The sequence below is a fragment of the Tasmannia lanceolata genome, unplaced genomic scaffold (assembly GCF_043159265.1).
Source record: "Tasmannia lanceolata isolate RefF3 unplaced genomic scaffold, GAP_Taslan_0.1 ptg000015l, whole genome shotgun sequence".
Taxonomy (NCBI): domain Eukaryota; kingdom Viridiplantae; phylum Streptophyta; class Magnoliopsida; order Canellales; family Winteraceae; genus Tasmannia; species Tasmannia lanceolata.
The window spans coordinates 54359075-54374073 of NW_027518692.1; the positions used below are offsets into that span (position 1 = coordinate 54359075).

Below are 14999 nucleotides of genomic sequence, written 5' to 3' on the forward strand. Positions count from 1 at the left end.
AATAGGTTAACCTACGCTGATCGATGCTTAAGTTTACTCACCGACTAATCTTATGAGTAATCGGTTAACCTAATGACCGACTGGTAGGGGTAGGGTGAATAACACAAGTTTTCTAGGTTTTTTTAATGTTGAATACCAACCTACTTATGGATTAGGCTTCTGGGTGTCTTGAAAATGGTTTCAGAGTAATCATTTAATAAACTTGGGGGAGTTGACAGGCTTTGAAAATGCCTTCTTTTTTCCAAACTTCGGCCTTTTCACATTTCCTCGCTAGACATTTTTTTCACACATTCACTATCTGTCCCTGTTCTGGGGCAACTAGTGTCAAGTCAATAGGGGACAAATTCAGGTATATAACCAATGACATTTGACAAATAAAATATTTTGTGTTGATCAATGATCATGGTTAGTCAGTAATATTTTTGGATCCCCAATAGTTACTGGAGGGATTTTGATCAATTTTCAATTATGCATCTTCATTTGATCATTTTTTTTAAGGAACGAGTAAAATTTATTAAGAAAGAGGAGATTTGGCAAAAGACGAGTCCGTGAAAAAAAAAACAAAGTGGTGGCTACCCTCAGTTATCGAATAGGGAAGACAATAAGCTCCAACGTAAAAAAAAAATGTAAAATTTGTTTTATATTCATTTTTTCACAATTTAAAACAAATTTTACATCCATTTTCACGTTGAAAGAAACAGAGACGATCAATCTTTCTCTATTAGAATCCATTCCAATCCATCTTCCTGAATTTAACCAGGATAAAGAAATTCCCAGATGAGCACTCACAGGCTCTTAATACCCCCGTCTCCCAGTAACAATTATACCTCATGTTGTTTCGATTGTTAAGATGTTTCGATTGTGGGAAGGAAGAGCGATCATCATACCTTCTAGAAAAAAGTGTACCTCAAGAAATGTTTTTCCTGCAATCCAAACAGGGCCTAAATGACATTATCTTCCAACCCACCTTCCATTCGCTCCAGCATTGGCACTGATCTTTATCTTATAGTTAATGTGAGAGAGCAGTGGCTTGAGTTCTTCACTCCTTTGTAGAACACACTGATAGACTGAAAAAACAATAACTTAGAACACTAGGAAAAGTCCACATTAGCCATGACTCTATGAAAATACTTCTAACTATTATAGATAAGCAAGAACGGAATAGAAAGGGTTGTTCATCTTCAGATCTATAAAATGCTCCATCCACTTCAGAACTATTATAGATAAGCAAGTATCTCTTTAAAATGCTCCATCCACTTCCACTGTTCAGTCATAAATAGTCAGAATAGAATAAAGCATCCAATTGATAAATGTATTATGCAAAGATAAAGGACCCAATTTTGAAGCTTATTGCAAGAACCAGGGTAGCCCAGACGAAGCAAAGAGAGAACCCACTCCCCGTCAGCACCGATATAACCCTGCCTGGAATGCTTGTCATCGCATCAAAACTGACCGAGCTACTGATCAGATGTTCAGTAGCCATAACATCACTTCCTCCCATACCATAGGAAAGGAAGAATCCCAGATGCCCATTTTTCCGCAATGATAACTGCTTTGTATCGCCGCTTACCGCCAAGCCACTTACACAGATAATCCCGGCGTTGACATGGAATGAACCAGAAGACTGGGTTGCTGAGGTCTGTCCAACAGTTTTAGTCATCCCCTCCACAGGATATTCTGCAGCAAATGCGGGAGGTGAGGGGATAGAGCCCAACATGTCATGTACCCGTTTGACGAGTGACTTATTCCAACCCCCTTCATATGGGACATCTGCATCAGGGAAAGGTAAATAAGATCATTGTTTTAAATTTCGGTCGGGTCCAAAATCATATACATTTCGGTTTCAGTTTCAGTTTCGGGCAGAAATTAGGACATTTTGACCAAAATTGTAATAATTGGCCGAAATGACCGAAATTTGCAAAAAAAAATCGGTTTCGGTAAATCCATGAATAATATAAGCATAGAAACAGAGCTACTGATCATCCCTAGAACGCGGAAACAGTATCATAACGGGATGGCTTACACTCGTGCATTTTTTATTGACAGACTCTAAATTTCAAAACAAGTAGCGGTAACTAGTATGATTGTTTTATCCATTTTCTTACTATGCATATGCCAAGAGCAAGTTGCATAAGCATTTAATGGATATTTCTCTGTAAAATAAAAACTGTGCCTAGTGTAATTGTGACATGGGGCAACTTACCATCAGCGACTTTGTCTCTTGACCCACCGTTGGATTCTGACTTTTTATTCGAGGAGGATGCACCTTCTACACCATCTGCTTGTGAGGCTTGTGGGGATCCAAGATATTGCATGATTTCTCCTCCCACCTGCAATGGTGAAATAAAGTTAATGATGCCCAAGTTTTGATTCCAACGCAATTAAAGAACCATCTTTTGCAATTGGTGCATTTCATGGTGAAGATATTGAGTTACCTCTGGGGGAAGAATTGGCGGGTCCAAAACAGAATCTACAGCCTCTAAAAGATTAGAAGAATCAGAGGCCATATGATGCAATGTATCATCGGTGGCATCAAAGTATGCAATGTACTCGTCGAGTAACCCAAACCCAGAGGCATCGGCCTCATTAGGGTTTAGAATATCTTTCATTTCAAGGAAGAATTCGTCATCAGTTGGTGGATTATGAGCAAGAGCATCAAAATATATCTGGTTCTCATCAGCTGTATCACTACAAGGAAAATCAACTACACTAGGAAGAGCAAAATCATTCAGTTCCATATAAGATTCATCTTCGACAGGTGGGAACATCTGACACTGTTCCCGTAAGTCGATATTTTCATCCATGTCGAACTTTTGGTCATCATGAGGTTCTGGTAAGTTGCTACTCTCCCTCATGTGGCCTAGGAAACTCGGGTCGTCATTAATCATATCAAGAAACCCAACAGGGTCCTCTAGATCGGTGCCACTTTCCTGCAAAACAAGTTCAGCCACAGGAGCAACATTTTCATATCCAATGATCATGTCTGGATTCTGCAAACATATTTAAAAGGTCAGTTAAATGAAAGATTAAGTTAAATAACAAAGAAGCAGATAAAATGAAAATAAATACATGAAAATGATGTCACCAATACCTATTTTCAGTACGAATTACAACCAACCATTTTCACAGCCCACTTCTTTGAACCCATGCACAACATACATGAAAAGGATCATACCAGAATGTTTCCACTATAACATAAATCATAATTCATAACCAGTAAAGAGGTAAAACACAGCACGCTCTGGATAGAGCATAGTTACAGAGTCCAGGTTCGGAAAAAAAATTGGCGAGACAGAGATTTGATTAGGTTGAAAAAATCTAGAGGATTTGAAAAAAATTTGGGCACACAGAGATACACAGTCCTGCCCTACAAACTGCTAACAAAAAATCAGTTCAAGCCTCATAGTTTCGTTTATGGAAAAAAAGGATTTTGGGTCATGTGCATACGTATTCTCCAAAATAATGACACAAAGATTTATCAAGGCAAGGCAGAAGTACTGGTTTAAACTTTAAACCCACTCTAAAAAAGAACAAAAAATGATCACATGAGGATAAGTCGTATGGGCAATCGAAGCAGGAAGATGTTGTGATCAAGAATTATCTTTGGAACAATATGGAACCCAGAGTGGTTGGTCCCATAAGGTATCTCTGATCATTTAGTTCTCAATATGGTGGCCAGGGATGCTCACCAAACACAGCATGCTCTGGATAGTGCATAGTTACAGAGTCCAGGTTCGGAAAAAAAATTGGCGAGACAGAGATTTGATTAGGTTGAAAAAATCCAGAGGATTTGAAAAAAATTTGCGGAAAATTTTATATATATATATATATATATTATGAGCTTGATTGTGAGCTTGAAGCTCATATAGCTTATATGAGCTTGAGGGCCCAAACACATGGGTCCCACATTTTTTGTGGTGATCCAAGCCATTCATTTGCAAGGCCCCATCATAGATAGTGTGTGTACCAAAAGTCAGCTCCATTGGATCATCCTAACCCATCCAAAAGCAGAGGGCAAAAATGAGCAGATTTGTGGCAAACAGTGTCTGTCCATTTTGCCCTCCACTTTTGGATGGGTTAGGATGATCCTATGGAGCTGATTTTTTGTACACATGCTATCTATGTAAGGACCTTTCAAATGAATGCTTTAGATCATCCTAACAATGTGGGCCCACATGTGTTTGGGCCCTCAAGCTCATATAAGCAATATGAGCTTCAAGCTCACAATCATTTTCCTCATATATATATATATATATATATATATATATATATATATATATATATATATATATAAAATAAGAAAAACAAGAAGAAATATAACAAATGTTACTGGGATGAATTTTGATAGTTCATAGGGTAATAGCAGAGTTATTTTTGTTTATGAAGACACATGTAGTGACAATGATGCAGCAAAAACGGAAGTCAGAGCAATGTGGAGAGAAGAAAATTCGACCAACAGTTGGGAGCGTCTAAGATTTGGGCTGAAGGAGACTATATCAACACCATCAAATTGCTAAAAGAGGACTCCAACCTTCAGAGAAGATTTCGATGTTACTTCAGGGCATATTACTGCAGATAGAGTGCTACTTTTAGGGATTGAGCCTCTAGCTCAATGGTCAAGGTTTTGTTCTCCGACCCAGAGGTCGGAGGTTCAAACCCAGCATAACTATTCAAAAAAGTGCTTCTTTTCTCATATTCATCACAAAGGAAATGATAGTGCTAACTCCTTAGCCAATTGTGAGGCTTCATGTACAGATGTGACTGTTTTTAGCGACATGCCCATCTTGTAGTCCTCGTTGTCTCCACTAAGAGTGTTGTGTGGCTTCCCTTGATCCTTTGTTTGATAGGGGGCAGTTGCTCTTTTTTTGTATTTTGTGTATGCTTGGTCACCTTGATTTCTGTATATGTTGCTTCTTTTTTGTTCATTAAATTTCTAATTGCCCAAAAATCCAAGACCAGGCAGTAGAAAAGGTGTTCTTAGAAATGAAATGGGGAAGAGTCAATGAAGCCTTCTTTGACCTCACAGGGCATATAGATTAAATGAAGAACAAGTCAAAGCAATTCTTGTAGGTACCTATATCTTCATATCGGATTCATCATATGCGATAACATCAGCCACTGAATCAAGTCTAGGTCTTAAGTCCTGAAAGAGCATATATGTGTACCCTTCCCTTGTAGGATCACCATGTTAAAGGCTTCTTTATCAAATATTCCTATGTACTTACTATCCATTTACTGGAGTCCACCTGTTACATAAAGGATTGATAGGGTATTGGGCAACTTCCTTTGGAATGACGATAGCACTTCTAGGCATTGTTTTAAATTTCGGCTGGTTTTGGTTGGGTTTGAAATCTAAAAATTTTGGATTTCGGTTTGGATTTTGGACGAAATTTGGTCATCTTGACTGAAATTATAAAAATTTCAGCCGAAATGACCAAAATTTGAAGAAAAAAAAAAAAAAACCGAAACTGAAATTTAAATCCATGCTTTTAGGAGAGTCCATCTGATCAACTAGAGCAGGTGTGGGCACCAAAATCAGTTGAAGGCCTAGAGATTAAAAACATCATAATTGAGAATGCAGCCCTCCTTTCCAAGCGGTGTTAGAGGTTATTTAAAAATATGGGCTAGTGCTATATTCTCCAAATACTAAAAAGACGGGAAGTGCCTTCGTTTTGGAGACTGGATTAACGAAGCCCCAGCTAGAATGCTTAGAAGCTTGAGTTTCAGACCTTCTATCCCCTATCCATTGGTGTGGGCAATGGGGTGACAATGTGACATACCTTCTTCTGTCTAGATAAATGGTGCAGCTGAGCCTATGGCATTGAAATTCCCAAACCAGTTTACAAGAGTTGCATTGGAATTCCCAAACCTATTTACAAGAGTTGCTAACCCTAAGGTACAGATCATAGTTACCAAAAATTTCCCAGATGGATGGGAAGCTCGCTTCCCAGAAACTCGCTGAGGACGCTATGTTCTTTTCGCTTCCCAAATTTAGGGGAAAAGAGCTTCCTAGACGCTTCCTACGTGGTCCCTCTTAATTAAGAATACTCTTCCTATTAAGGTGATTATTTCTTCCGAAACGAACATTTTCTCATTTTAATAATGCTGAAGGAACATATTTATAAAAGAGTGCATTTAAAACTTGGAAAATCATCTTAACTTTAGAACAAAATTACGTAGATCTTCTTCCAAAAACTTTACATTATATATATATATAGAGGAAAGTGTTGGTGAGCTTAAGCGCCCCAATCACATGGGTCCCACATTTTCTGTGGTGATCCAAACCATTCATTTGCAAGGCCCTATCATAGATAGGGTGTGTACCAAAAATCAGCTCCATAGGATCATCCTAACCCCTCCATTTGTGGAGGACAAAAATGGGCAGATTTGTGGACAAATAATGTCTGTCCATTTTGACCTCCACAAATGGATGGGTTAGGATGATCCTATGGACAGACACAAATCTGCCCCATTTTTGTCCTCCACAAATGGAGGGGTTAGGATGATCCTATGGAACTGAATTTTGGTACACCCCCTATCTATGATAAGGCCTTGCAAATGAATGGTTTGGATCACTCCTCAAAATGTGGGACCCATCTGATTGGGGAGCTTAAGCGCACCATAAGTTTGGTGCGCTTAAGCTCACCAACAGTTTCCTCATATATATATATATTGAATGGTTACATTAAATATATATATGAATAAATCATGCGAAACAGTAAATTCCTAAAACTTGTAATTCTAATTAGTCACAAATTCTTATTTTCTACTTGTAATCACTACCTATATGAACCCTTCCTCCCTAACCTACTACCACCCTACTCTTTCTATGTACTTCATTTTCGCTTCCAATGAAGCTTCTTACATGTTTCATGTTGAATTTCAATGATGGTTTTCACACATTTTCTATTTTACTTTCTTTAGAACCTTTCGCTTCCCGCTTTTCCGAACCCCTCGCTTCCGCAATGCTTCTCGCACTCGCTTCTGATTGCCTTGGTTGCAATGGCTGTGGCAGAATGGCTTCCCCATTGTTAAGAGGAGCGTCCCTCGTAATTTCAAGAGAGTTTATCCTGCTTTCAGCAAGGTTCAATGAGTATTACTTCTTCATGGATTATGTTGGCGAACTGTCATGGTCCCCCAAGCATAGTAGAGTATTTTCCATTGGACAAAGATTTCACCTACATTCGGTAGTCTTCAACCTCTCCCATGGATACTGAATTATTATGGTGTGCTATACAAGGGAAAATACTTATAGAGGATCAACTGATCAGAAGGGTGATTTACGATCTCATCAATGCATCTTTTGTGTTTCCTAATGAAAACCCCTTCCCATTTGTTTATCAAGATCTGAAGGTCATTATAGAATTGGAGTTACTTCTTTGGTCGCTTTAAGAGTGAGCCCTGACTCATCTTCACTATCCTCCATCAAATCTTTGTGTTCTTAGTAGCGAAAGCCAGCGAGTAGTAAGAGGGTTGAGTGCTTGAAGAGAATTATCTTCCTCTCAACTCTAGGCATAATTTGGAAGAATAGAAAATATTGCATTTTAAAAGGAAGTAGTAAAACCTTGAACAACTTATCAATAGGATCATATTTGAAGTTTCTGAGCATGCATTAAAATCTAAATACTCCTTTGACCTTGCAATCCAAAACATTATCAATAATTGGATTTCAATTAGTGCATAGTTTTCACATCTAATCAGTCATCCTAGTATTTTGGAGATAGGTGGATAGTGCTGAATTTTAACTGAATAGGGACAAAGCTACTATCTGAATGGAGAGAGAGGGAGAGAGAGAGAGAGATTACGGGTGTTTCTCTCCCATGCCAATAGCCAAATTCTCATGGTTTTTGCATGTCCCATCGGTAATAATGATGCAACTATGGTGAAAGTGTGGGATTAAGTTGTGTCTCCGGATCAAAGTTGCCGAGCTTTGGGTGGGAGGAGACTCCCTTTACATAATCAGACGGCTTAAGGAAGAGTTTCCTTCCCCCTTGGAGGTTCATACATTCAGAGAAATCGAGCACATCTTGGCTTGTTTCAGAGTGCTCCTTTTCTCATACCCACATAAAATGAAATATATTTTTTTTACATCATATAGAATGAAATATTATGGCCAATTTATTAGCCAATTTTGGCATTTCATGTTCTAGATTGATGATTTGGAACTAAATGTACCTGCTCATGATTGTCCTCCTGCTGAGCATATCCCTGTGGTTCAACAAAAGCAGGCAAGCCACCATCACTATCTTGTTTGGGAACTAACACCTCATCATCCCACTCCTCCTCAACAAACGGCGCCCCATACTGCTCACCATTCTTAGGCCCGGAGCCGCTCTTCTGGAAGATTCTACAGAGGACAAACGCATCCTACCAAACCCAAATCCCAGAAACAAGATCAGAGAACAAATCAAGAAATTCAAAATAGGGTTTTACTAACAAGATCGTTAAGGTGCATTGAGAACTTAAATTTACACATGGTTAGATAGGAAAAAAGAAGTCTAAAATATGTGTAAAAATCTCAAAAACATATGTAAAATGATTGTAAATTTAAGCTTCCAATGCACCTGAAAGAAACTACACATAAGAGTAAGAATCTAGGGGGTTTTCTTTTACCTGAGGGATGCCTGCTTGACCTAATTCCTCATCTTCGAGCCTGTATTCGTGCATCACCCAATTAGTTCGATCCCCACGTGGGGCACGGCCGATGTGAAACACCAGGGTCTTCTTCATCCCCACCGTCCGTGCGTTGCGACGAACGGACCGATCTTTGCCAGTTGTCTTCCAATAACCTTGCTCAGTCGCACGATTAGTCCTCGACCCATTCCCGTACTTCTTGTCGAGTGCGCCAAAGAAATACCACTCCAGATCCCGGCTCTTCAGACGAGATTGAACTGTTCATTTCGCAATTTCCCAGATCCAAAGAAATAAAGCAATTAAGAAAAGAGAGACATACACAAGGCCTTTTAGATACGTGTATTTTATAATCCCGGATTGTTAAACCCTAAATTTTACAAGCTAGAGCCTGGATTTGATAACCTAAAACCTAGATTTTATAAGCTGAAACTTAGATTTTACTAACTTGAAAATGTAGAATCCAGGTTTTAGCCTATAAAATCAAAATTTTAGCTTGTAAAATCCGGGTTTTAGCTTGTAAAATCTAGGGTTTTACAATCCTATATTATAAAATCCTTGTATACAAACGGTGAAACAAAGAGAAGAAGAGGCAGAAGAAGACCTGGTAGATCCCACGGTTCGGATTTGTAGATATCTACGGTGGAGATTGCATCGAATCGGAGAGGTTTTCCACAGACCTTGCGCTTGAGATAATAGCTCACAAGTTCTTGATCTGTAGGGTGAAATCGGAACCCTGGGGCTAGAGATGATTCGCCGCCCATTCGAATTGTTGAAGGAAATCTTTCTGAGAGAAGAGATAAGGGTTACAGGGGAAAGGGGAAAGTTTTTTTCTAGACTTTGAAACGATGACCAAATAAAGTGAACTGGTTTTTGAGATATGCGTGACGTATTATTTTGGGCGTTGATTGTTTTCGCCCTGCTATAGGATAATGAGTCCCCCTGGTAACGTGATTTGACGTAAAAAAGCGTTGAGGTCTGCCCACAATTCACGTTACCAGGGGGCGTATTATCCTACAGGGTGGGGCGAAAAAATTATATCCTGGCCGACGATTAAGTTTAATTACTTTATGGACAGATGATGGAAAATGATATCAGCACAACCCTGTTTTAATAATTGGACTCACCTATCTTTTTGCCTAATGATATTGGCACTGTCATGTTTTGATAATGGCACAGACTTGTCTTATCTTTTCTATTTCATTGGGTTTCTTAGAGCTTTTGGGGAACTTTAATTACATTTGACAGCTGTTTAAATAACAAAAGATAAGCAGAGTTTGTGAAATTATCAAAACATGGTAGTGCTAATATCAGTAGCTTTTTTTATTATTCAAAGAGATGTCAAAGATCATTACAGTTCCCAAAAAGCTTTCACAAACCAATTAGAAAAGAAAAGACCAAATGAGTTAGTGTAATTATTAAAACATGGTTGTGCTTATATCATTTCCCAAGATAAATGTGTTCATTAATTAAAACATGGTTGTGCCTCAGGTATTTTGAAGTGTCTGGAGTCATTCAAACTCTGTTCGGGGCTGGAATTCAACCCAACCAAAAGTGAAGTGTTCTTTGCAGGGGTTCAGAATAGTGTGAGAAGAGCCATCAGCAACATCTTACATATTGAAGAAGGAATCTTCCCTATCAAATTTTTGGGCCTCCCTCTGATTACAACAAGGCTTAATTCTCATGATTGTCAACCAATCATAGACAAAATAAATAAGAGGATGTCCAGCTGGACCAATCAATCTATCCAGAGTGGGAAGAATAGAATTAGCAAAAACAGTTCTTTCAACTTATCAGATTTACTGGTTTGCTGCCTTCCATCTGCCCTCTGTTGTTCTCCTCTCCATTGAAAAAGTGTTTAGAGATTTCATCTGGTCGGGTCAGAACCTGGAAAGAAAGCATCATCCAATCTCCTGGGATAGTATCTGCAAGCCTATATCTAAAGGGGGGCTTGGAATTTGAAGATTTAAAGACCTCAACATTGCTGCTCAAATAAAAAAACTTTGGAAAATTGTGTCTGATCAGAACAACCCTTGGGTCACCTGGTTCCACCGAAAAGATTACGAAACAGAAGTTTTTGGTACTCTCCTATGCCTAGCAATCCTTCTTGGGCCGTTAGAAGCATTTTCAAGACTAGAGAGGTTGTGAAGAATCACATTTGCTACATTGTTGGTCCGGATTCTTCTCTTCTGTTTTGGAAGGACCCTTGGCATCCCAAGGGACCTCTAGAATCCTAATCCTCCCTCGATCCATTTTCAACTTCACCCCCCCCCCCCGCTTGCCTCTATTCAAGGCTCCATCCAAGATGGAGGTTGGGATGAAATCCTTGAGCTCCCTCTCTTCCAGGAGTTGAAACCAATCTTAAATTCTGGGCTTTTTTCATCTTTATCTCCTTCGTATCCCATTTGGAAACCTCAACCAGATGGTATTTGCTCGTTTAAAAGTGTTTGGAATGCTGTTAGAGTTAAAGATTCGTCCCCCTGTTGGGTCTCTTCCATTTGGTTCCTGGGCCATATCCCAAAATTTAGTTTATCTGCTTGGCTGGCCATTCAAAACCATCTTCCCACCAAAGATAACCTCCATTTCCTTGGTCCCTTGGTTGATAAATCTTGCCTTCTTTGTAACTACGAGACTGAGAGTGTAAACCATCTCTTCTTCTCCTGTTCCTTCTCGGCTTGGATCTGGAGGACGATTCTCAAGAATATCTTAGATAGGAAAAAGCAGAAGAATTCAGTGGGGGAGGAGGAGCTATGGATTCGTCGAAAATTTAATCTCAAAGGTCAGTCGAGCACCCTCGTAAGATCCTTTTCACTGCTGCTATCTTCTTCATCTGGTCCGAACGAAATAGCAGACTTCACGACCAGGTAAAAACCCATAAAAGAATTATTCTTAACAGAATTATTGTGCTGCAAGAAACCGAGTTATATTCCTGAAGCTGGAAGATGATCATAATGAAGATAATGCCCGGATATGGAACCTTTCTCTATTTCGTTATGCTCCAGCGCTTAAATATTGTGTCTGGATTCCCCCGCAACCCAACGAAGTCAAGCTTAATATTGATGCCTCGTTGTCCAGTGATTCCGCTTCCATCGGAGGCATTCTCAGAGGCTGTAGACACCCCATTTTGATCGGATCATTTTCCCCAAAATCGAATAAAATCCCAATCCCGAGGTTGAGTCGAGATCCAGGAACCGAATCTCAAAATTTTTTGAAAAATCAAACCCGAAAACCCTAAAAATGCCCATTTCCATATATTTTGGAAATCGTTTGAAAGCCTGGGTGATCTCTGAACCCCATTGGCATCCTCCGTTCAATTGCCCTGATCCTCTATCTCATTTTCGCAAAAATTTGAAAGAATTGCAAAATACCCGTGAGTTTTGGGTATTACCGTTCCCAAGGTGCCCTGTAAGAGGATATCATGAAGAAAAGGCAAGTCGAGTTTGTGCAAAAATCAAAATATGGTTCTGTCAATATCATTCCCCCCCTTTAAGCGTAGAAAGTATGCTAAAAAAGGTTGTCCATGGAAGAAAGAGAGGGCAAATATATGTTTCTCTTTATAAAAAAGGGGTGGGATAGCCGAGCATGGGTGCCCATTAAAGCGAATAAAAAAGGGGGTAATGGGGATGTTGATAAAAGTGTAAAATCCTCCTCTAAGGAGGGCATTTTTGGAAGCTTGCATTTCTTTCTCTACAAGCCACAAACATAGGCCATTAGATTAAAGAGATGAGGTGTAGGGCTTGGATCAGCTAGACACTTTAGGTTTTAGGGTTTCTATGATAGAATTAGGGCAAGAGGGATAAGGAATCAAGGGTGGGGATGATCCAATTCATCAAAAAGGGGAATGGATGGCTGAGATTAGAAGAGGATTTCAACCCTAGCTATATAAAAAAAAAAAAATCTTGTGGGTAGAGGGGAGAGCCTAATTTTCCAAGAAAAAGGGCAGCAACAGAGAGAGGGAGACGAAGAAAGGGATTGGCAGCCACCTCATTTTCTCCTCCTTCTACCACCACCGTCAACCACCATCTCCAGACCGAAACTCCTTTTCCACCTCTTCCACCATTTTTTACCACCACCATTTCTTCATTTCCGCCACCATCTCCATTGATTCCGGCAAGCTTGCCGGAATCCGACCAAACCCAAACCCATCTCAACCTCCTTCGATCTCCAGCCACTACCACCTACGACCATCTTCTTCAACCTCCTCCATTAATTCCGGCACCATCCCTCTGCAACCCACCCTCATTTGCAGCATCTCCTCCAATACCCCCACCATCTTCCCCATCCCACCGACACCACAATAAAAAAAAAACAGAGAAAGGAGTAGCAGAGAAGAGAGAGGAAGGAGGAGGAGACCGGCCGAACCACCCAATCATCACCACCACCACCGGTTCCTACCACCCAACTCTTCCACCACCAAACCCTTTTCCCTCAGCCACCGCACTACAACCTCCTTCTCCACCGCGCCACCACCAGCCACCACCCTCAACCTCCAACCGAAACCCAAAACCCATTTCCACCCTAACACCACCCTTCGAAAACCCCCTTCCATCCTCCTCCTTCACCACCCTCAACCCCCAAAAGCGAAACTCCTTTGTCTGTACCTCCAAAAATTGAAACCCATCTCTTCTTCCACCGTCAGCCACCTCTACAAATTCGACCCCACCTCCATTCCTAGCACAGCCACCACCTCCACCATCTCCTTTATTCATAAACCCATTTCATTTCCCCCATTTCACAAACCCACCATCACAGCCACATCAAAACCTACATCTAGCAACACCAAAACCCACTTCATTTCTCTTGCATTCCCTCCATCTTCACCTCAATCCCCGCCATCAAAACCCTACTCCGGCACCCGCCATTAACTCCGGTCATCCCACCGAAGTTCATTTGTCCCTCCCATTCTCTCTTACTGATTTGGGTAAAGAATCTCTAGGGTTTGGGAGCTACAAAGAGAAGAAGCAAGGAGGGGAAGACAAAGAAAGGGATTGGCAGCCATTGTCTCGGCAAACCAGCCGGATTCCTCCGTCCATCGTTTTTTATTTTTTTTCGGGTCCACCTCATCTTCCATCCATTTCAGCCCCTCTTCTTTGTAGTTCCGATCCTACCACCATCATCATATTCCTCATTTCTCTTTTTTTCAGATCTAAACCCTTCTTCATCATCAACTATCATCCCTATTCCAAACCACCATCACTTTCAGAACAGCCACCATCCCCATCTAACCCATTTGATTTCCTCTGGTCCAATTTTATCCTCTTGTTCCATTTCCAAAAGCCATCATCAGCTGATATTAGCCTCACTCCCCTGTCACTACCCAAATAAATAAATAAAAAAAAAAAATCGAGGAAGTTGATCAAATCAGACCCTATACATAGGATTTCTTCCCATATGCCTACATTGGGCGCAGTTCAAATAGCTGTAATCTGAAGCGAGAAGGGTGACATTCCAATTTTTGGTGAAAGAATTTCAGGGTCTTACATCCAAGCTCCAAAGATCTGATTATAACGAGAAGAGCTTACAGCACCAATCTCTTGACAACTCAGGTAACCTTCTCTCTCTCTTTATGCCATTCCTGTTTTAAATGAGAATTCTATTTATCGTGATAGTGCTAGGCCTGCAATTCATTCTAATATTCTCAATTTGGGTTTCTACATGTAAAACCGGAGGTTTAGATTTGCTCAATGTTGTTGTCCTTAAACTCTAGTTTCGGTTTTGTGTTTGCTTTTGAGAGTAATTTTCGGGTTGTGTGAGTATACATGGATAAAGGTTTCATAATGTTTAGAAGGGCAAACTCTATCTTCTACCTCTTATTCTTTATTCAGCGTACTTCCTAGTAATGTTCGGCATTTGAGTTTCTTCTTGGTCTATTCAACCTATGCTCTGTGGTTTATCTGCATTCTAATAATATAGCAAGTCTCTTACCTTGGATACATTGATTTCGCTTCGCATGGGGGCAAGTTGGTTAGGACGATTGTATTTCTTTGGTCGACCTGGCTTCGTTCCTCGGGGAATGGGTCACTTGAGATATCTGATTTATTACTATGACGGATCGACTTCGTTTCTTGTGAAACAAGTTGATCGAAATGTTTGACCCATCTTAATCAGGGCAACTTTGGTTCATATGCAACAAGTCAGTCTAGCCGACAACCTCCTTTGCCCTTCGCATCTTCTTGCCTTCCTTGGGATTCTTACAGGGCGTAAAGGTTTCCTTCTTTCTGAGGCCGTCATCTCTTACAGGGTTAGGGGTTCCCTTTTCTTCGAGATTACTACTTCTTGTAGGATTTAGGAGTTCTTTCCTTTTCGGGATTATTCTTTGCACGTTCCTTGGGATACTCTTTGCATTTTGAGATCCCATCGATTTTGGG

At 40.2% G+C, this 14999-nt stretch overlaps 1 protein-coding gene across 2 annotated transcripts; it reads right to left on the minus strand.

Moving 5' to 3' along the window:
* Positions 1–1159: 1159 nt before the first annotated feature.
* LOC143892454 (NAC domain-containing protein 78-like) lies at positions 1160–9496 on the minus strand. 2 transcript variants are annotated; one of them, XM_077397077.1, is made up of 6 exons: positions 9236–9496; positions 8614–8891; positions 8176–8367; positions 2436–2930; positions 2204–2330; positions 1160–1770 (listed from the first exon to the last, which is right to left on the minus strand). In XM_077397077.1, the coding sequence occupies exons 1-6, from the start codon at positions 9393–9395 to the stop codon at positions 1316–1318; spliced, it is 1707 nt and encodes a 568-aa protein (XP_077253192.1). In that variant the 5' UTR covers positions 9396–9496; the 3' UTR covers positions 1160–1315. The 2 variants fall into 2 exon arrangements, with proteins under 2 accessions (XP_077253192.1, XP_077253191.1); XM_077397076.1 differs by having other exon boundaries at positions 2436–2990; positions 9236–9495.
* Positions 9497–14999: the final 5503 nt, after the last annotated feature.